The sequence below is a fragment of the Lissotriton helveticus genome, chromosome 6 (genome assembly GCF_964261635.1).
Source record: "Lissotriton helveticus chromosome 6, aLisHel1.1, whole genome shotgun sequence".
In the NCBI taxonomy this organism is placed as follows: domain Eukaryota; kingdom Metazoa; phylum Chordata; class Amphibia; order Caudata; family Salamandridae; genus Lissotriton; species Lissotriton helveticus.
This window is the reverse complement of record NC_136067.1, coordinates 1675037622-1675059823: the sequence shown is the minus strand read 5'-3', so window position 1 is coordinate 1675059823 and position 22202 is coordinate 1675037622. Positions and strand designations below refer to the sequence as shown.

General features: G+C 41.3%; 1 protein-coding gene across 2 annotated transcripts in view; it reads right to left on the bottom strand.

The window, feature by feature from the left end:
* The window catches only part of PLCB1 (phospholipase C beta 1), a 2228480-nt gene that overhangs the window by 502769 nt on the left and 1703509 nt on the right, over positions 1-22202 (bottom strand). For both annotated transcript variants that reach the window (XM_078649524.1, XM_078649525.1), the window contains exons 24-26: positions 15340-15472; positions 10035-10088; positions 6257-6476 (exon numbers count right to left, since the gene is read on the bottom strand). In XM_078649524.1, coding sequence (XP_078505650.1) covers positions 6257-6476; positions 10035-10088; positions 15340-15472 — 407 coding nt within the window. The remainder of the gene's footprint in view (positions 1-6256; positions 6477-10034; positions 10089-15339; positions 15473-22202) is intronic.

The window sequence follows — 22202 nt, the reverse complement described above, 5'->3', positions numbered from 1 at the left end:
AGTCATTTCTTGGATCCTGCTTCAAGGCAAACAGGTCAAGCCCACCATCTTCAGTCAGCAAAACAGTCCTTCTAAAACTTCACAGGTTGAGGAGTGTTCTGATGAGAGGTTCAGAAGGTTCCTCTTTTATACCAAGTGCCGTCTGTGTGTGGAGGTTACTCTATATAACCTTAACTAGTTCTGGTTAGTTCTTCCTTCTTCCCTGGGTTGGTCTCCAATTTGTCTAGGGGAAGAAAGGGCGGGCAGGCCCAGGTGTGAGCTGCATTAGTCAGTGATAGGGCAGGAAGCATCTGAAGTCAGGAAGGGGGTGGGACAGCCATCAGGCTAACCTTTGAAGCTCAGGAAGGACTGAGTAAAACCCCTCAGGCTATCCTACTGAGGAAAAGAACACCCTTCCTCACACCCAAGGCCCTTTTGTCACTTGTCAGGAGGGAATACACATCCCACCACAGGAGAGCCATTAACAGTCGTATGACCCTGGACACTGGCAGAAAAGCACATTTGGTGTGGGTACAAAAATTTAACTTTCTAAAAGTGTAATTTTCAGAATAGCAATTTAAAACCCGAATTTTCCATTAAAGAGGATTTTAGATTACAATTCAAATGAGTGAAAGAAGCATTTCTCTAGTTCATCCCAAACTTAAGTTATCATTTATTATGAACAATAAGGTTACCCAGTGTTAGTCTACGTGGGAGATTGCCTTGCTGCAGTGAAAACACACTACGGAGGGGTTTCACTGCCATGACATGCAAAATCTAAGTACACATGCTATACTGTTTAAATACTATGCAGTCTGCCCTATGAGCTATCAGGCCTACCTTAGGGGTGCCTTATTAGTATTTAAAAAGAAGGCCTAAGTCTGGGAAAAGGGTTACATCGCCAGTTAGAAGTGGCAGTTTAGAACTAAACACACAGGCTACAAAGGCAGGCCTAGAACATGCTTTACAGGTCTACTTTATTGGGTGGCACAATGAGTGCCGCTGCCCATGAACAGCATTTAATTTACAGGCCCTGGGTGCATGTAGGACTATTTTCTGAGGACTTAGAAGTAAATCAAATAGACTAGTGCGATAAATACCATCTTTACCATATTTAGGAGGAAGAGCAGAGCACTGTACCACTGGTTAGCAGGTACAGAGTCCTAAAACCCTACAAAAATGGGTTCAGCAAAGGAAGGCTACATTCTGGGCCAGGTCCAACACCACAAAGAGGTGATTGTTTTGGAATGCTGTTGCACTGAGTTGGGAAGACAATACAAATGGTGCACACGATTATGTTGCATTTGCTACCACACATTATCAGCCAAACATTAAACAAGCACACATAGGGTGTCTCAGCTTGCTCAGTTATGAGGTGGGCAGTTCAGTTTGTGTGCATGCGCTCACTCACCACATCTTTTCATTACTGTGCTAAATTCAAACAGGTGACAGGCCTAAACCTCAATGTAGCTAGTTGCAGTCAGCGCAATAAAGCACATCAGCCAGTGCAAGGGTCCCCTCAGGCCCATGGGGCCCAGTGGTAAGCATGGGCGGATTTTGCGAATTGGCAATCCGCGAAATTGCGTATTTACGGATTTGCAATCCGCAAAATCCGCGAATTCTCGCGAATTTGCGGATTTTTTTTTGTGTTCGCAAGGGTTTTTGCCAGTTCGCGAGGGTTTTGTACCAGTTCGCAATTGCGAACTCACTTGTCGGCTCGCAACGGCCGCGACTATGTTGTTTCTACGTCTGGTTCATCATCACAGGTTCACAGCACCCTCTGTTTCACCACTGCCACCCTCTGGTACACCCATGCCACCCTCTGGTACATCACTGCCACCCTCTGGTTGGTTTATCACTGTAGATTATGGGAGTGAAAAAAAGCAAGAACACCTGCCCTGCTTCAACTGACATGAATTAATTTGGGGTTGATTAATGTGTCACTGAATTTAAACTTCCAGTCTGGCTGGCACCTGCTTCCTTATCTGTAATTTGCTTTCTGTTGCAGTGCAATTTTTTTTCACAGGACCTTTGTGGCCTATAGTTGCAAGTAGGCAACTGAACTCTGAAGGGGCCCCTCAGGAAGCACTACAGGGAATAGTTACTAATGATAAGATTGAACTTTTGCACCTGCTGAGTGCTTTCAGTTTTGTCTGTAATTGCTTTCTGTTGCAGTGTAATTTTTTAACAGGACCTTTGTTGTATACTTGTAGCTATTCTCTGAGCCTGCTGTGAGGGTCAGAGCAGGGTCATAGAATAGTTGCAAGTAGGCAAATGAACTCTGATGGGGCCCTCAGGAAGCACTACAGGGAATGGTTACTAATGATAAGATTGAACTTTTGCACCTGCTGAGTGCTTTCAGTTTTGCAAAAATCCAAATATCCAGCAGCATCCACAAAAAGTTATCCTTCCAGGTCAAGATCCAAATCAAAGTGACCAGCACATGAAGAAAGCACTGGGAGGAGCCTGCTGGACAGGAACAGGATGTTGGAGACTGTGGGGCACTTCCTTCCCCCCCCCCCCAAAATGGACTCCTTGCAAAGAAAAAGTGCAGGCAAATGTCAACCTGAGGAGTTATTCTGATAAAAATCATTATTTTCAAGGTTTATGATGCCTGCTGGTGGATTTCTTGTGCGAAATTGCAAATTTTGCAATCTCGCAATTGCGAGATGGTCGCTGCCCGCCGCATCTACATGTTCGCAAGTGTTTACTCCCGCGAAATTGTATAGTATTCTACTTGGCTAGTGCGACCAAGCAAAAAATCCGCTTCGCACGGATTTTACGAATTTTCGGCAAGTTCGCGAGAGTTCGCGGATTGCGAATTTGCCGAAAATCCGCAAAATCCGCGAGCGGAACGGATTTTACGCCCATGCTTACCCAGTGGCTGCAACAGCTGCAGCATTGATAGCTACATCACCATAACTACGGCTCCTCTGTGAGAGGTCATGAAATTCCCCACATTTGGAGTTTCACGTGATAATCTGGACTTAAGCCACTCTTTAAGTTACTGCAAAGGAAATAATATTGACAACTTCCATCCTTTCCAAACTCACAAGGAACAGAGGGGCATATTATCAAGGGGGTTTATCTCCGCTTTTTTGGCTTTAAAAGCCAATAAAGCGGAGATAAAATTATCTCCCTATTACCAAGCTGTCGCTAACACCAGTTAGCGACAGCTAATAGGAGATAGCGACCATCTTGGGCCCCGCTTTGCATGTCAGTGATATTTATCACTAATGACATGCAAAGTGGGCGTGTCAAGATGTTAGCGACTGGAAACAGTCGCTAACATCGCTATCTCCTATTACCAACTTTTGGAGATATTCGCGCTAAGCGCGAATATCTCCAAAAGCTAACACCTGCCCTGAGCAGTTCTTAGCCATGTTATCCAATGGGAGGTGGATAACATGGCTAAGAGCATTTGCTCGATAATGCATGAATATCGCTGACTTTTCAGCGATATTCATGCATTGCGGCCGTTTTTTATCGCATTTGCGATAAACCTTGCTAATAGCAAGGTTTATCTGCGATAAAAATCGCCGATTTGCGGCGATAAATTTGTCTCTAAACAAGTTAGAGACAAAAATTATCTCTATTGGTTGGTAATATGCCCCAGAGCTTCTAAGTTGACTCTTGGCAAAATATCACTTCCACCAACATTGCCAAAATTAGTGCCAATTTGCAAGGAAAGATAGGTAAACTGGGAAAATGTGCTAAATGTGAGAGGCCCAGTAATCACAGTCAACGTGAGACTACACCACGTATTAAAAACTTCTATTACCCATACTTGTGTACTGCCCACCTAGAAACTCTTGGGGTGCTATTTACTGAGGTTTGGGTAGGCTTTCTGGGTGCAAACTGCAGCAAAGCATTGTGTCAATTTACTTACCATTATGAAAGCCTGTGGGGGCAGTGCAAAACATGCACAATGCACGCAAGAGTATGCGAATCCCTTAGTAAACAATTCCCACATGTAGCCAAAATCAAAACTCGAGTAGTGATTTTTTCAACCATTTTTTTACTAAGATATTTCAGCCAAGTGAAAACTACTTTTGCAACCTTTTCAAAGTTCCCAGCAATTTTGCTGCATTTTGTGTCGGCGGTTTAAAGCACTTACCATTCATGTATTTCATACACAAATTTCCATGTTAAATAAGATTTCCTCTTAGCTGCCTGAGGCCAAAATAAAATTACTAAATATTTTATCTTTGCTTGACATCTTGGATGTGATTGTGGCTAGGATCTGAAAGGAACAAAAAGCCCTTTGCTGCAGCTTGGGATTTCTTTTGCATCACTGCTTCCATTTTAATTCTAAGAACTTTGGGGCATATTATCAAGGGGCTTTATCTCCGCTTTTTTGGCTTTAAAAGCCAAGAAAGCGGAGATAAAATTATCTCCCTATTACCAAGCTGTCGCTAACACCAGTTAGCGACAGCTAATAGGAGATAATGACCATCTTGGGCCCCGCTTTGCATGTCAGTGATATTTATCACTAATGACATGCAAAGTGGGCGTGCCAAGATGTTAGCGACTGAAAACAGTCGCTAACATCGCTATCTCCTATTACCAACTTTTGGAGATATTCGCGCTAAGCGCGAATATCTCCAAAAGCTAACACCTGCCCTGAGCAGTTCTTAGCCATGTTAACCAATGGGAGGTGGATAACATGGCTAAGAGCATTTGCTCGATAATGCATGAATATCGCTGACTTTTCAGCAATATTCATGCATTGCGGCCGTTTTTTATCGCATTTGCGATAAACCTTGCTAATAGCAAGGTTTATCTGCGATAAAAATCGCCGATTTGCGGCGATAAATTTTGTCTCTAAACAAGTTAGAGACAAAAATTATCTCTATTGGTTGGTAATATGCCCCTAAGAGAGCAGCAACAACCTAAAGTTTTGCTCTTTCTAAATATAACTTGGGTACAATTACACAGACAATAAGTTCTAAGGCTCTAATTTTGGCACCCGGATACTGGTCCAGGGCTAGAAATTATAATATATATTTTTTTCAAACGTACAGGTATTATCTTTATTTCATTTTTTGTAGCAAAGTCTCGGTACCAAAGGGTTTCATAGGACTTTACGTCAGTTATCACCAATTTCCCCAGAAAGGGGAAAACTGAGCAAGCAAATATCTGCTGTTTTCCCAGTGGGTGCCACCTCACAACAGAGCTCATTAGATTATTTAAACAATTTTTTTTATCTTTTATTGAGCAGATTCGTAGAGCAATCGACAACCATGAAAGCATGAAAGACATTAGATACAAATAATCATTTAATCGAGAATATACATAATAAATTGCAAAATGTAGTACCAGGTGTTATTTCAGATAAAACCAGACATTCAAAAATACAGAAATACTCTGGACATGAATAAAATGCATAGTACCATATTCCACTTTCTTCTTTCTGGCCTACAAATCCTATGAAACAGAAATCCTTATTTCCAGAATAAAATATGTCGAGAAATTTAAATACTTTGCTAGCGTGCCCAAGATCTTAAAAACGATTTCAACCATCCCAAGCCTATTCTTATAAATAGATGGTATAGCAGCATCCTAGATGTAAGAGCAATTATATGTATATATATACATATATATATTCGCACAAGCTTTTTCTCTCCAAAAGTAAGCCAACTCAAGTACAATTCCGTAAAGCGTGAGATTTATTCAAACAAAATGACAAACAAACGCCCGACGCATTTTGGTGCAGCTTGGTTCGTTTGTCATTTTGTTTGAATAAATCTTACGCTTTAGGGAATTGGGCTCGAGTTGGCTTTCTTTTGGAGAGAAAAAGCTTGTGCGAAGATTAGGAGGATCGCCTCCTCGCTTGAGCCCGCCACCATTCAAGTGGCCAGGAGATCGGCGAACTTTGTATAAATAAATAAATAAATAAATATATATATATATATATATATATATATATATATATATATATATATATATATATATATATATATATATATCCCATCAAAAACCGCCACTGAAAGTGCAACCGTGCATTAATGAATTACCTAATATCTAGCTTGTATTTTTGGCTTTTCTATTAACTCCATAAACTGCTACGAGGCAACAAATCTTTTTGCAAATGCCTCTTTGAGTTTCTTAGTTCGAACCATTTTGTTATGACAATCTTGATAATTTGGGATCCTAGCTGTCTTCCAATCCTGTCCAATCAAAGATCAAGCTACTAAAGTGGCAATCGCAATAAATAAACATTTACAAGGTTATTTAAACTCCATAGAACATTGGCATGGAAAGTTTCCCACCTTACCTTTTCTTGCTGTCTCGTTTGGCAGACTTTTCTAAGATTGCCCTGCGTCTCAGGTAATCGTTCTGAATTTCATTGTACTTGGCAGTGTGTTCTTTGATAAGATCTGTGGTTTTCTTGTGGTGTCTCTTGACGAGGTCCTTCATCTCTTTATAGTGTTTCTTCTGAAGTTTGACAAACGACTTCTGTTGTTTGAGCTCCTCTATTGTTTGAGCTTCTACCTCTGCAATAAACAATTACATCCACTGAGTAAACTCTAAGGGTTCACTGACATTTTGTAACATTGAGGAGAAAGTACATAGTTTAATTATTGTAGATTTAAAGCATGAAAGGAATCTTTAACGATTCTTGTGTGGAATGCACTGAAACTCGTATTATTACTTTTAAATAAATACATTAGTAGTGTTTGTTTAGCAGCTAATGCAAAGAATAAAATTATAGGCTTAAAAAGCATGATTTAATAGAAAGTGTAAAGATAACTGTTGCACAGAGTGCCCTGAAACATTCTTTTCTAAAGTCCAAACCTATGGTATCCACCATGGGTTCAGCATGACCGAATCCAAGCCATATTTTACTAATCTCCACGAAAGATAAATGTACATACAAGGATTCTAAATGGATATCATTTACAGTGAGGGGTAGTCCAGAAAATTTGTCACGGATCTCTCTTACATTGGAAACCTTTGTTCAAAGCATACTCTACTTCAAGTTAGGTGACACTGAAAACTATTTAAAAGTTTATGATTTGCTGGTAGGAAACAATTTTTGGGGGCAGAAGGCTATGGCCCTGATTACAACCAACATTTTAATTCTCTTTTGAGTGCAAATTATACCCCTGTTTGAGCCCATGATGGGATCTCAAATCGGGTGACATTTTGTCATCCCTTTAATACACGTGTTATTTTCCCTCGCACAAACTGCGTACTTTGTTCTACTTACTCACAAGTTTGCGACAGATGAAACTTTATGAGAATTTAATTGCCAAATAACATGAAATTCTAATGTGTGTATGCTGGAACACAGTGCTGATGGATTTCTCAGAGATTTTCAGTGATTTGGGAGGATTCACATTGGACTGATTAGAGTTGTAATCCATGCTTCAAATGAATGCTGGAAGTGTGTAAGAAATTCCTTCTGCACAATGTGTACCACTGGATGTTTTTAATTTTTGAACTTCTACATTTTGATCTTTCCAAGTACTTGGGTCCATATTTGCTTTAAAAAACATACCCTCTCTCCAGTGGCTTTAAATCGGAATGGCCTGACTCTTATGAGGTCAATAAATAGTCTTTTACCATGGGGTGTAACTTAGTGATACCAGTACATTGTAAATTAATTCCCATGTACAGCATCATCCATTTATGGTCCTGAATGTGCATGCATTTGTCACTAAGACATTATGTAACATTTTGCCCCAAAGTCATGCGCAGTGGAATTATGTAGATCTGCCGCAGTGGCATTGTCCACATAATAATGGATTAGTCACAGTTACAATAATAACCATCAACTACGGCATAAATTGCAGATTTCAATAAAGAAGGGAAATTCAAAGGTACATAAAGTCTTCAAGTACATAGTACAACTCAGTAGAGAACACTGCAATTATTAACTGGTTTCCTTCAGGCTATTGGTTGGTGCATTCAAGTATTGTTCATATATACTTGAAGGAAAACTGTTGCCTAGATATAATATTAATGCATCCAATTGATGGACTGTGGAAGAGATATCTGCTGCAACATAAAAAATGCAATTCAAATAAGTTGGAAATAATGATCTTCATTTGGCATAAACATATTTTGTTTAATTTTTCGTACAAATTCTTGTCACACCATTGAAATGATTCTCAAAACAGCAAATATTTCAAGTAAATATTAAGCGTCTAAAAAATCCCAGAGCATGTTTTATGGTGTAAGGTCTTGAATCTTACAGTGCCTCCTTGAGGATTACTTAAATACCAGAGATGCTATGTATAACATGTGTCTGCAGGTCTTTTTTAAATTGGAAGAAAGTGATTCCTTCGGTTGAGGGTGTGAACATCAAACAAACCCAACATGGAAAATCAGTTTCAAAACATATTTGTGATATGCACCTATCGTTCTGATAAGTGTGTACATCTAGGCTTATTTTTTGCTGAGTGCCAAATTAATGGCCCTATTAAAAAAACGTTAATTCAGATTTAAAAGTATCTTTATGACGAAATGTATCTTTTTTAATGCATGCCAGAAGCTCACAAAGGGATTCCAGGCAGGTATCAATCCTTCTACAAGTACCATGAGTGTAGAGAAATCCATATTTATAATTCAAATTGAAGGAAGTGCAAACGATCATTCCTAGCTATGGTTACACTTTGAAGTTTGTGAACACCCATAACAATGTATCCTTAGCGGGTACTAAAACGTTAGACATCGTCATTGGTTGCAGGCCTGCAAAGAAACTTGTAACTTTCTGATATCCATGATTTTAGGACTGGGAAGAGTCAACTTTTCTGCTAAAAAGAATAAAGACGTACTCTGTGTGCACTATTTTAGTTGAAAATCAGCTACGAGCAACATACCAAAATAAAGCTTGACTTGTAAACCTATCAATGAATTATTACAAATCCAGACCATATCTGACCTCCATAAAGGTTTCTCTCAGTGGGGCTTTTCTAGGACTGTTCATTCATTATTGAGGCTCGAGTTTCCGATAACCTTTTTTTCAAATATACAGTAATATTGTTGTAGAAGTCTCTGCTCTACCCAAAAACGATGTGCCCCAGAAGAACCAAAATAGAAATGAAATAAGCAAACCACAGCAGTTGAATCCTTCTTTTGGTTCTAAAAACATATTTAAAGATCTCAGAATAGGAATTCAACTCCTCTGCGGCCCAATTCTTAACTCAATTAAGGATGGGCCTTAACAAGCAACATCCTCAAAACTATAAGAACACAGGGGCATATTATCAAGGGGGTTTATCTCCGCTTTTTTGGCTTTAAAAGCCAAGAAAGCGGAGATAAAATTATCTCCCTATTACCAAGCTGTCGCTAACACCAGTTAGTGACAGCTAATAGGAGATAGCTACCATCTTGGGCCCCGCTTTGCATGTCAGTGATATTTATCACTAATGACATGCAAAGTGGGCGTGCCAAGATGTTAGCGACTGGAAACAGTCGCTAACATCGCTATCTCCTATTACCAACTTTTAGAGATATTTGCGCTAAGCGCGAATATCTCCAAAAGCTAACACCTGCCCTGAGCAGTTCTTCGCCATGTTATCCAATGGGAGGTGGATAACATGGCTAAGAGCATTTGCTCGATAATGCATGAATATCGCTGACTTTTCAGCGATATTCATGCATTGCGGCCGTTTTTTATCGCATTTGCGATAAACCTTGCTAATAGCAAGGTTTATCTGCGATAAAAATCGCCGATGTGCGGCGATAATTTTTGTCTCTAAACAAGTTAGAGACAAAAATTATCGCTAGTTGTTGGTAATATGCCCCTATAATTCTAAGTGTGAAGGGATTATTCAAGGTCAAGGGGCGAAAAAAGGCTTTAGCATCTTCTGCAGGAAACCATTATTTCAGTGGCCAATTCCCTTGAAATTATATGCCCATGATTTCAGAGCTTCATATGGCAGATGATCGTGCCTAGGTTTTAAACATTTTTAGTATGCGCTGTAGAGCTTGACTTTCATGTTTACACCTAACTTGCATCCTATTTTTCAAAAATAACTTTATGTTTAACACTCTAAAAGTCATAATTGCTTCGAAAAATATGAATCACTTGTATTTTGATTTACCTGTCAGGACACTGTGAATGAGATCTTCTGACTTTGCGGGAATATTTACAGTGCCTACAAGTAAAGGAAACAGAAAAACATATGTGATTTTTTTGTACACTTTTCACTCGGTCTTTGTTGTGATTTGGTGAACACAGGATATTACACAATATGTTGAACCATTAAATAAGAACATCGAAAACAACACTTTTATATTGTTCAGTCCGTGAAAACAGAATGTTGCATAAGAACTGGTAACAGGTTACTAAACTTAAAAAGTCAAATGTTTGCATTGATACCATTTATCAATATTTATGAGCCTGATTCCTGAAGGCAGAGGGTATAATGCCAGAAATGTAGCCACATAGTATTACATCTGGCAAATATTTCCAACTTCCATTAGATTTACAAAGATTCAAAAAAGTTCTCCTAGAAATGCATCAAAGTCGTGGAGGTCTTTAGTTCAAAAATGTCCTCACACTTTTCTTCCTTCCCATTAAAAACAGTACATCATGCATAATTGTTCATTTACATTAATGACATTTTTTCAACTCAAAAACACTTTTCCTACAATGAAAAACCCATTTCATACATGTACATTACAAAGAAGATTGTATTCTTCTCTTTAACTGTGGAAGTGCACTAACTCCTGCCTCTCATATTTGTAAATATCTGTGTATGTTTCAAGTCTAGGGAAAATACCCACCAGAGTTATGTGAATACCCACACAATTAAATGTTCCCCTCATCCTGAAGTTTGTGAATAACCACAAACTAATATGTTTGTGGGAATATCAAGGAAACACAATACCTGTGATACAATGCCTCTTTTTGAATAATCACCCCCATTTTTTGTTGGCTGTCCTGTGAGGAAAATTAGAGTATTACATCTGTGTCTTAGGATGGGGGCCAGCTCGAACAATACGTCAACCACGCTTTTTAATATTTATTAAAAGTCTAATTCAATTGTGAAATTGGATTTATAATAAATATTATGCGACAGTAACTTTCAGAAAGTTACCTTTTCCCTGCCTGAAAGTTTTGAAGGCTAATTTGCATTAGCTCTCCAGCAGTAGTCAATCAAGTAGTTGATCTTAATGATGAGTGGAAATTGCTCTTAAAGCAGGGAGAATGGCCTGGGAGTGGGAAGGTGTCAGGAAGACCAGTTGGGGTGGGCTCAGCAAATTAATTAACTTCAAAGGGACTGCCCTATCCCAAGCAAATGACAACTAAAAAGCCCCAGCATGATTCCCCATAGTCAGGCTGGCACCAAAGCCAGTGGGAGGAAAACTGACCCCAGAACAAGTTTTGAGTGACCAAAAGAAGAGGTGACTGCTCATTACCCTTGCCACACATCTGGGTGTGCACACAAGTTCTGCACATGGGAAGAACAGTTTCCCCATATTGGATTTTGGAATAATGAACACTTTGGAATTGTTTGCTGTAGGGAAACGAGGAACTGATTAAAAAATGGGTAGGGTTTCCCACTGGAACTTTACCTCATTGGTTAGAGAAGAGCCAATAGTCATTCACAGCCAATAGCAGGTGCCAGTCATAAATGTGTGAAACCAAGAAACCTTCCTTGGAAAACTCTCTGGTCTTGTGGAAGAACAGAAGATGGACAGAATGTGCTGGTTGAGATTTGTCAGGAGACCTGAATCGCTGGTCCTACTTCCCTTTGTACCGAGAACAAAGAGGTGGACTCCAAGGGTCAGTAGGCCGAATTCCTATGTTGCTACAGTGACTCAACAAGTTGCAAGGGGCCTTTTTCTTCAAGTGCCCAGCTGACCAGTAGCAACTGGACCAGAATAAATCCTATTGTTGCCCTCTGCCTGACACCCTGAGATGCTCTAGGTGCCTCAATGAGGTCTTAGAGAGCCTTAGACGTCTGCACCTGTAGTTGTTTTGACATTGGAAGGAAGCTTTGAAAATTTCTTCTTCAGAACTCCAGAGCTTCAGCTGGACCCATCAGTAATATGAATCCAACCAACAGTTCCACAGATTTAGGGGGTTATTACGAGTCTGGCAGTCCACATGAGTGTGTTGGGGCAGCCTTCCAATCAGCCTATTTTGACCAGGATGATCAGGCTGCCCTGGGACCACCGCAACCACCAGGGATCAGACATTCCTGGCCATGGTGCGGCAGTATTGAAGCCGCAGTATGCTGGCAGGGCTGCTGTGGCCCATCAAGCATATTACGTGTTTCCTCACTACCCCACTTTTCATTGTGGCGGACTGCCATAAAAACTGTGGTGGTGAGGAAACAAAGGGGTTCCTACAGGGCCCCCTGGTGCTTCATGATATGTGGATGCACACACGGGGGCACAACATGCGCCCCCCGTGTGAAGCACCTGCACAGCATGGACTGTAATAGTCCATGCTGTGCAGGTACTGCCTTTGATGTTCCAATTTCATTGCCAATTTCATAGGCACCGCCCTGGGAATGCCAAAGAACAGCCTGCTAGACAGGAGAAAGCTTGTAATCTGGAGTCCAGTTCAAACATGAGTTTGGCGGTGTGGGAGCAGGATGGTCCCGCTTCCGCCCAGCCAAACTCGTAGTTAAGCCCACAGACACAAAGTTCCCTGCACCTCTGAAAAACTGACTGGGTCCCATTCTGCTTTTGGACTTAGAAGATTTTCAGGGGAAATGAACAAAGCTCTAACAGGACCAACCTGCTTCCAGGACCTAGCCTTAGGTTCTATAGTACGACTCCAATTTTAGAGGTGGCCCACGCGGGGAGTAATTTTCTTCTGAGCAAGTGACAAAGTCCCTTTTTGAAGTGAAACTTTTTCAACTTTTTTGACTTCCAGATTTTCACCGGAACTAAACCACTTGGTGTTGCCAACCTATGTTCCATCGTCATCAGCCTGAAATTTCACCTTGATCCCGGTCCACCACAACCATTGACTGGTGCTGTTTTTTTTCTTGGCACTATTTCTTCCTAAGATGCAAAAAATGTATTTCGCGCATTGCCCGTATTGGATTTTTGGTGTAATTTTGTTAATTCATTTATTTCTTTCTTTTTATAGAAATTGGAGCAGTGTTTTTTTTTGTGTTGTGTCTTTCACTTTTGAACTGTTCTGATATTTTTAAATGTTAATTTTTTTTTATCAAGTTTGTCTGCTTGATGCTATAGCTACCAGGGGTTGAGCTCAGGTTTAGATTAATGTAACCTTTGACTGGAGCTAACAGGTTAGTGACTTTATTTCTTACGCTGAACGTCCATCCACCCCATTTAATGATGTACATTCTTACAATGTATAACTGTGTTTGTCATAAGTAAATAAATACATGTTTTTTACATATGGCAATCTTTGTAGCATTATAAACCACCAAAGAAAGATGTTCACGTATCTTTTCAATGTATCTTGCAAATGCATGTTTGATTTTTGGTTTAATGCTGTGAGATACATTTCACAAGATATTTAATACAAATCTTTTATATCACACAGCATTTGCAGCCTCCAGACTTCCTATAATAAGGGACAACTTTGAAGGGGATGAGCATTTCACATACTACAGTAAAGGTTATCTTCAAATAGTAAAACATCCTCAAAGAACATCCATTATCTTCAGTTCATTTGGCAAACACATCTAAAATTTAAAGAGTCATTAAATGCTACATTAATAAAACAGGGAAGACCACCAACAGAGAAATAGATGCTAAACATTCAGTAGGCCCTCAAGCATTTTTCCAGTACGAAAAGGCAAGCGTGAAAAGTGTAAAAGACTTGAATTGTCCTGGATGTGGAATGGAAGATGCTTCTTGACTGTAGAGGGTTAATTGGTGAAGTTTGGGTCCAATAGCACTGATTGCCCAGCTGTTGACTGGAATAACAGGCTGCCCGTAAGGGATGGTGCAGTTAAATACACTTTAGTTACTCCACCGGAGTTTGTGTTTGAGAAGCGTGGCTGCATCAGTGGCAGATGGCAAATTTGTGATATAAAACTTCTGTTTTAATTTGAATGATTGTATGTCAGAATAATGAGGAAAAAATAGCGACCTGCCAAAGTATTGTAACAAAAATATTAACTACCAGATTACCTTGAAGGATTACTATAAACAGTTGAGTATACTTGCCTTAACTCCATATCTATGAATGTCGAACAGCTATATAATGTCAAGATACATGTATATGGATTTAAGATTAGTAAATCTATTTTTATTATATACTTAGCTTTGCGATTATCAGCTAACAATAGTCAATATTGCCATGATTTTCTGGTAATTGAAATTAAGTCATGATATTTTGGCAGATCGATATTTTAAATGTAATATTCTGGTAGTACCTCATTTCAGTTCCATATCCAGCAATTGAGGTCTAATTAAAATACTAGTTCCTTAGTACGTTTATAAAAAAATATTGCCGTACATTGGAGCTGTCACAAATGTGTATGTCATGTGCTCTGCCCAATTTTTTCACAATTTAGGGCCTCATTTCAGCATTTTTATGCCTCCAGAACGTCACTTTTTTTGATGTTACGGTGGCACAATGTGCCATGGCATATTTAAAAGGCCACATAAAACCACTTTCCGTAGCTTTTCATGGCCTTATAAATAAATGCCCATTTCAGGCAGAATACTGTATGAAAGGGGCATTCCATGGGTGTTACTGTGGGTGTTCCCACCCAACACCTATGGAACCTGACATTCCCAGATTTACGAGAAATCGTAAAATTGGGAGTACGTCAGAACCTAATGCCACCTCAGGGGCTCCATTTTGGCACAAACCCATGTTCACTGCCATCAGTAAATCTGCGTGCCCATCAAAATACATGTGTTTATGCATGGAAAGCCTATGCCTTGCACATGTGATGCCTACCAGATGCATTGAAACACAACCCAGTGCAAGACACTCCATTTCTTTTTTTGTACACAGCCGCACAAGGCATTGTAGATCGGCCCTTGCATGGCATTGAAAATATATACTAGCATTTTAAATCGTAGTTGAACAAACAATTGTCCCAACCACAACGCAAAATGTTAATAAACTTGAGCCTGGGTATTTAAGGTAGTAAGGTAGACAGTTAAGTTGTGGTAGTTAGTTAGACAGTTATGGTATTTGGGTGCTTGAAGCCCCATCTCTTCCATTATCATGTTTTGGTACCTCTTCCTCCTCTGATGCAGCATATTATTACAGAACATAAACTTGTAGAATACAAACTATACTGATAATGTGAAATTATGTGTTAATTATAGAGAAATATATAATATAAAAGTACATGAATATTAATGTTGCCAGATATTTGTTATTGCAACTACTGATTAAATATACATTAGCAATTATCTCCTTTTCCGCATTTATAAATGTGTGTGTGGTCTTACCTGGGGCTGGCTGACTGTGAACGGGCTGTGCCGGGGCTTTAGGGGCCAGTGATGAAGTGTGGTTGACTCCATTTTCGGCAGGCGCAGGTCGGGGCTCACTGTGGGCCTCTGAGGGTGCCTCGCCTTGCTCAATCTGAAAGAAAAGCAGCGTTATTTCACCCAACATTTCACACTCTACTTGTTTCAGTAATATGTTACTCTATAAAATGAAACCCTAAAACTTTATCTTTCCCACTTTCTTTCACATGCTATAGCTTTTTTTAAAAATACACGTAACTGAATCTGTTCTTGTGTGGTTTTGCAATGGCCAGGACGTGGCATGCTGTGTAGAGCATGGGAACTCCTAAACATTTCCCCAGGGGCCAAAATGTTTGGTCGCTGGTGGGAACGAGGGCCTCAGTGATTCGTGCAGGGGGGTGGTCAGGGGTTTGGTAGGGGATTGTTAAGATGGGTGTAGGGGAATCGAAGAATGTACATCTAATGGCTGAATTGAAATGCACAATTTTGAATCAGAAAACATGGGTTCTATCCCGGCTTCTCCACCTGATCACATTGTGTGATCCTGGGCAATTGTTTTATTTCACTTTCCGCCCTTTTTGTTCATCACCACATATAAAAGGACCCAGAAAAATGTGACTTCACGTTGTGCGCTGAACAAAAACTTCTGTGTTTGATTTAATACACTATAATGTTGTCCATGTATCATAGCAAACCAGCCAACCTAAGGGTGCACATATAAATTGACTTGCCCCTTAGTTCACTATTGGCATTGTCGTCATGGTGAGGAGAGAAGCATAACTGTTCCTAAATTCACATTTGGAAACTATCACTTTTAAAAATAATACTCCTCAATGCACTGACATAATCTGTTTATCAAGAAGCAACGGTTCTGCATGTTAATAAAATACACCTTTTGACTTTTGAACAGACTTGATCATATTGTTGCACGTTTGCTGCAAGATGCCTTTATAAATTAATGTGTTCCTAAAGTTAAGCAGTGCACGACATCCTAGTTGCTTCCTTTCTTTAACTGTAATTAACATTGAAATAAATGCTTCCCTGTTTATATAATATGTTTTAATGTTAGTGTTGATTCGAATAAACAGCAGCCCAGGGGACCACAAATGAAGGTCAGGAGGGCCGCATGCTGTTATGTTATGTTATGTTAACTGAAATTTCTTAAGCGCACAGCTGCCCCAGCTAAGGGGCGTCCCGGCGCTATACCTGAGATAGTAACATAACCAACAAACGGCCCCCGGGCCGTACTTTGAATATCACTGCTAGAGGTGCGCATTTTATTAATGTAGTGTAGTCTAGCTAAGAAGCAGAGTGTCACTTAGGCAGCATTTGTTGTCAATGTGTGTTAACAGTTGTGAAACATATTCTGTACTCCAAAGGCGCGCACAGAAGGGAAAACAGTCCATGATCAATTAAACAAGTCTCCGAATTATGGATTTTGAAATGTGTTTATTTCCCTACATTTCCTTAAATGAAACAAATCTAGTATTCGTTGTTTCTGAAAAAGCGCCTCCTGCGTGTTACTTCGGGTTTAGTTCTCTTACGTGTTTTCTTCAGTTCATTGCTCTCTGACAGGCCTCTCCAGGCTCATCTTTTTATCTCATCATTTGAGCCTGTGAGGTACAATGACTCGCAGAGCTTGCTGCTGGCTGTCAGCTACATAAAGAGGCAACATGGTCTGCCCATCACGCACTTGTACTCAACCGAACTCGGCAGATATCCAGGTAAACTAGCGTTGAGGAGGTCCGGCTCCATCCGAGAGGCAGCGTTGCCATGACATCGGGGAGCAGCTCCTTCTCCCCTTGAAGGTAATTACTGTCGGATGCAGAAACAGGACACCGCTTCCTTTGCCTGCTACGCCTCCATCTCTCCTTGCGAAATTGGCTCTTCAGCCTCGTGGATACTGCAGGCCCCAGGCTAATTATTTTACGCTGATTATGATATGAACGCGATCCGGTTCAATGGCCCACTTAGGATGTTTTACAACACGAGCGCGTTTTAATGCGTTCCAGTGTCTCTCAGTTAAGAAGACCTTTCGTCTGCTCATGTTTCTCGTCATTATGTCTAGTGTGGATATACTTAGTGCATGGGTGGGCGCAACTATTTCTACGGCGGGGCTAGCATTTGCATCTCTGATTTTCTTGCGCGTCACAGGGGAGAGGGAGAGCTTGACAGCTTAGGCAGCCGAACTTGTAGCTGGAGAATCTGGTTCGAGTGTGGCGGGAGGCTCACACGTCCAGTGATTGTGGGTAAATCACTTAGTGGCATATGTACAAGCCTCTATCGCCACGGGAACGTCACTTTTTGTGACCTTAACGTGGCAATAGAGGCCTTGTCTTATGTACAAGGGAGTGTTAAGCCACTTAACTTAGCTTAACGCTGCCTTGTACATAAGGCACCTTTTCACGCTATGTTTAGCGTAAAAGGGGCATGCAGTGGGTGTTGTGGTGGGCATTTCACCGCAACACTCGTTGTTGACGCTGACCCTTTGTACAAGGGTGGCGTACATAGGAGGCAGCGCCAAAATGAAGACCAGGAAAACCCTTGTCTTAAGGTGGCGAATGAGGAGAAATGCATTATTTCTCCTTGTTTTGACTTTTTCCATGTGTGCTGCCTTGTGCAGAACACATGGAAAAAGCATAATGCCATGGTTTGTTTATGTACAGGAAGGTGTACCTTCATGTAGATAAACAACCTTTTTTAAAAGTGACATTTTGTAACTTTCATGTATGCTGCATGAAGTAAGTATGGGCGAACTCGCGGATTTGCACAAATATATACTAGAGTACTGTCTGTTTCTACTCTACTGGCTAATCAGTAAGTGCTACCTTGTTGGGTAAATGTATAGTGCTTTTCCTACACTACAGCTGCGTAAAGGGCCAGAAGAGTTGTCTCCAGTGACCACGTGTGTCTGTACCTTTGCCACCACGCCAATAGGCGCCGAGGTCCCTCCAGTGAGCTGTCCATCACAGTGGGGGAAAGGGCGGGAAAATGTTGCATACCCTAGTGCAGTAGGGCGGGGCCAAACGGGCGGAGCTTCTATGCGAGTTCACATGCCTCTTGTTCATAAAGGGTCACAGGCGGATCAGAGCAGCAGGTGAGGAGAAAGCAGCCTCCTGGTCACAGGAAGAACACTGGGATTGCGCTTGAGAAACTCGTGGATGCAAAGACCTTCATCAAGGATTACAGCTAATTGTAGATGGTAGATCTAGGGAGAAAGCACACCTGCATAGCCTCGACCGTGCTTACTAGTTTTTTGGGCTGATTATAATGCATTACTAAATTTGAGCTTCAACTCGGGCACCTGCTTTATTTATATCTGTAAGTGCTTTCTGTTGAGGTTTAATTTTTGTGACAGGAGCATCGTGCTAGAATAAATCCTGCCTGCATATTTATCCAGGAAGATGCCACCGTGTTCTGCCAAACCTCTACTCAACCGGAGTACTTACTACCGGCTCATCAGTAAGTGATACCTCGTTGGGTAAATGTATAGTGCTACTGCTTTTCCTACACTACAGCTGCGTAAAGGGCCAGAAGAGTTGTCTGTACCTTTGCCACTGCGCCAATAGGCGCCGAGGTCCCTCGAGTGAGCTGTCCATCACAGTGGGGGAAAGGGCGGGAAGATGTTGCATACCCTAGTGTGTGTGGAGCGGGGCCAAACAGGCGGGGCTTCTATGCGAGTTGACATGCCTCTTGTTTATAAAGGGTCAGAGGCTGATCAGAGCAGCAGATGAGGAGAATGCAGCCTCCTGGTCACAGGAAGAATACGGGGATTGCGCTCGAGAAACTCGTGGATGCAAAGACCTCCATCAAGGATTACAGCTAATTGTAGACGGTAGATCTGGGGAGAAAGCACACCTGCATATCCTCGACCGTGCTCACTAGTTTTTTGGGCTGATTATAATGCATTACTGAATTTGAGCTTCAACTCAGGCACCTGCTTTATTTATATCTGTAAGTGCTTCCTGTTGAGGTTTAATTTTTGTGACAGGAGCATCGTACCAGAATAAATCCTGCCTGCATATTTATCCACGAAGATGCCACCGTGTTGTGCCATACCTCTACTCAACTGGAGTAGTTTCTACTGGCTAATCAGTAAGTGCTACCTCGTTGGGTAAATGTATAGTGCAAAAAAAAAAAAAATCCGCCCGCGAACGGATTTGCGGATTTTTCGGCAATTTCGCGAGATTCGCGGATCGCGAAATTGCCGAAAATCCGGAAATTCCACCAGCGGAACGGATTTTCGGTCCATACTTAGCATGAAGCAGCACACAGGAAAGTTACAAAATGGCATTTTAGGATTGTTTATGTGCAGGAAGGGACTCCTTCCTACACATAACGAATCTTCCCCTGCACACAGACACCCATACACTCTAGTGAAAGGGTCCCTGCATTGGCGCTAAGTTATGAAACTTAGCGCCATCGTGGGGGAAACACAGGGCTGCACCACAATCTTGTAAATATGATGCAGCCTTGCATTTCCGAAGTGGTGGAGCGTGTCGCTAAGGCCAGGGGCTAACGACATGCTCCGCCACTTCGTCGTACATATGGCCCTTACTCTCCCCGTGCCGCCCAAAAATTGTGTCCTCATGTGAAGCGCTGTGATACCTTTGGGTCGAGTTTGCGCAATATAAAAGAAAAAAGCAGACAGCAATGTAAAATATTATAACCTGGAGAAATAATTTGTGCACACACACATATATCAAGCTGAGCCACCAAAGAAGTCCCTGGACCACATGTGGCCAGTATAAAATCGGTGGATATGACGTTTGGTCTCGAAAGTTTTTCTACTGTTTTAAAGCTTGGAGCTGTGAATAAGTGTTAGCATACAATATCATTTCATTTATATTCGTGTTTATTGTTCGATGCTATGTGAATGCTGGTGTATCATTTAGAGATTTGTCTAAATAAACTACACTGTTATATATGACAGTTAATCTTTTTTATTTCTGATTGCTAATAATAATTATCTTTCACAACGCTATCATTGTTTCTATTAGTATCATCATTATAATTAGTATAATAATTATTATTATTGTCATTATCACTATTATTATTTGCGGTATTAGTATAATAGTAATAATAATAACAATAGCAATAAAAATACAGATGGAACTATGAAATTAGCAAAATCATAAGGATTTTTAATTCCAAGATGGCAAGACTATGGTATTCTGACCTGTGGTTGGACTTTGGGAGAATATTGTTGCCGTTCTCTATTACTCATTACATTTCTAATTTTTGTTTCTTACCTACACATTTCATCAAGTATTTGCTGGTAAACCACTGTCAGCATGGTTTTACCACGTTTACTGCGTGGCCACACCCGGCTTCGCCCATATCGGATTTATGGCCGACCAGGATTAGGGACACTGTGCTTAAATGTATGAAAGTTGACATTCATTTTGTTTAAAGTTGTCTTCCTCTACCTTTCTATTTTCACATCCCTACACATAAATGCCTTCTGTGATATCCAACAAGTTTATCAATGTGCTTCTTCAAACCTGTCAGTGTTTGGCATCCTCCCATTCTATTTTTTGTTATTTCACACATAGGATAATTTGATTTTTGTGATAAGCAACATTTGGCCAACCTCATAAATAATAAGGAAATAGGTCCCAAATAGTGACTCACTACGAATAGGGGAAATCACAGAACACCTTATCTCTGATTCCTTTGTAATAAAGTAAGACTCTTTTAAATGTAAGCCATTTCCTTATAAAAAAAACTGAACTTCATTTAAAAAGGAAAGTTTACTGTTTTTATTTGTATAAGAGTTGGCAGTGGTCCTGTGGACCTCTGCCTTCTCCCCAACAAACTTTTTCACATTTACAAATGAGAAAAGATACCAAGGTGATCTTTTGAGAATTCATTACTACCCCATATAAGGTAAAAAAAAGACAACGATATTTTGAGACTGGATTTTGGTCATAAAACACTGTTACCTAAGATTTTAATTCTGTATTTGGAAGGGATACCCACAATGTGTCCCTTCCAGATACAGAACTGGTATCCTGCCGGAATCCTATGTTTACCAACAGAAACGCCGAGCATTTTCAGGACGCCGCTAACCCCCGTAAGGAAGCCTGCTCTTGCCTGCTCTTGCCGCCGCACCTCGCCGGACCCGCTTCGCGGCTTGAAGCAGACTCAGCCAAAGACAAGGGGGCAAACAGATACTGACCGGCAGGGCTGCGAGTGACTGCGGGGTCTCCGAGGACCAGGAGTCCCTGCGCACCCTTAGACCAGCTGGGCTGCTCTCCCTGCCGGCCCCTCCCACCCTACCTTAGCGTCAAAAGGCGCTCTCACTGGGGCAACAGTGGATTACCAACAGAAACGCCGAGCATTTTCAGGACGCCGCTAACCCCCGTAAGGAAGCCTGCTCTTGCCTGCTCTTGCCGCCGCACCTCGCCGGACCCGCTCTGCGGGTCCCGCTTCGCGGCTTGAAGCCAAAGACAAGGGGGCAAACAGATACTGACCGGCAGGGCTGCGAGTGACTGCGGGGACTCCGAGGACCAGGAGTCCCTGCGCGCCCTTAGACCAGCTGGGCTGCTCTCCCTGCCGGCCCCGCCCACCCGATAGCTAATAGGATAGCTACATAAAGGAAGTACCGCTCCAGCTGCGCGGGAGCGCGCGGGAGAAGCCCGGGACAAGGGCGGGACCGTCTGTGGCCGTCCGGGGCCGACAGAGGCCGGGCTGGGCCCACTCTTTTTGCCCCTGGGGCCTTTAATCTGGTAAAACTGGGAATTCGGACCTCTTCCACGTTTTTGTTTTGCTCTACTTTTTGTGGTACGTGTATTTTACTTCAGAATTGCGTTGTGCTATCACAGCATTTCCTACCTGTTCAT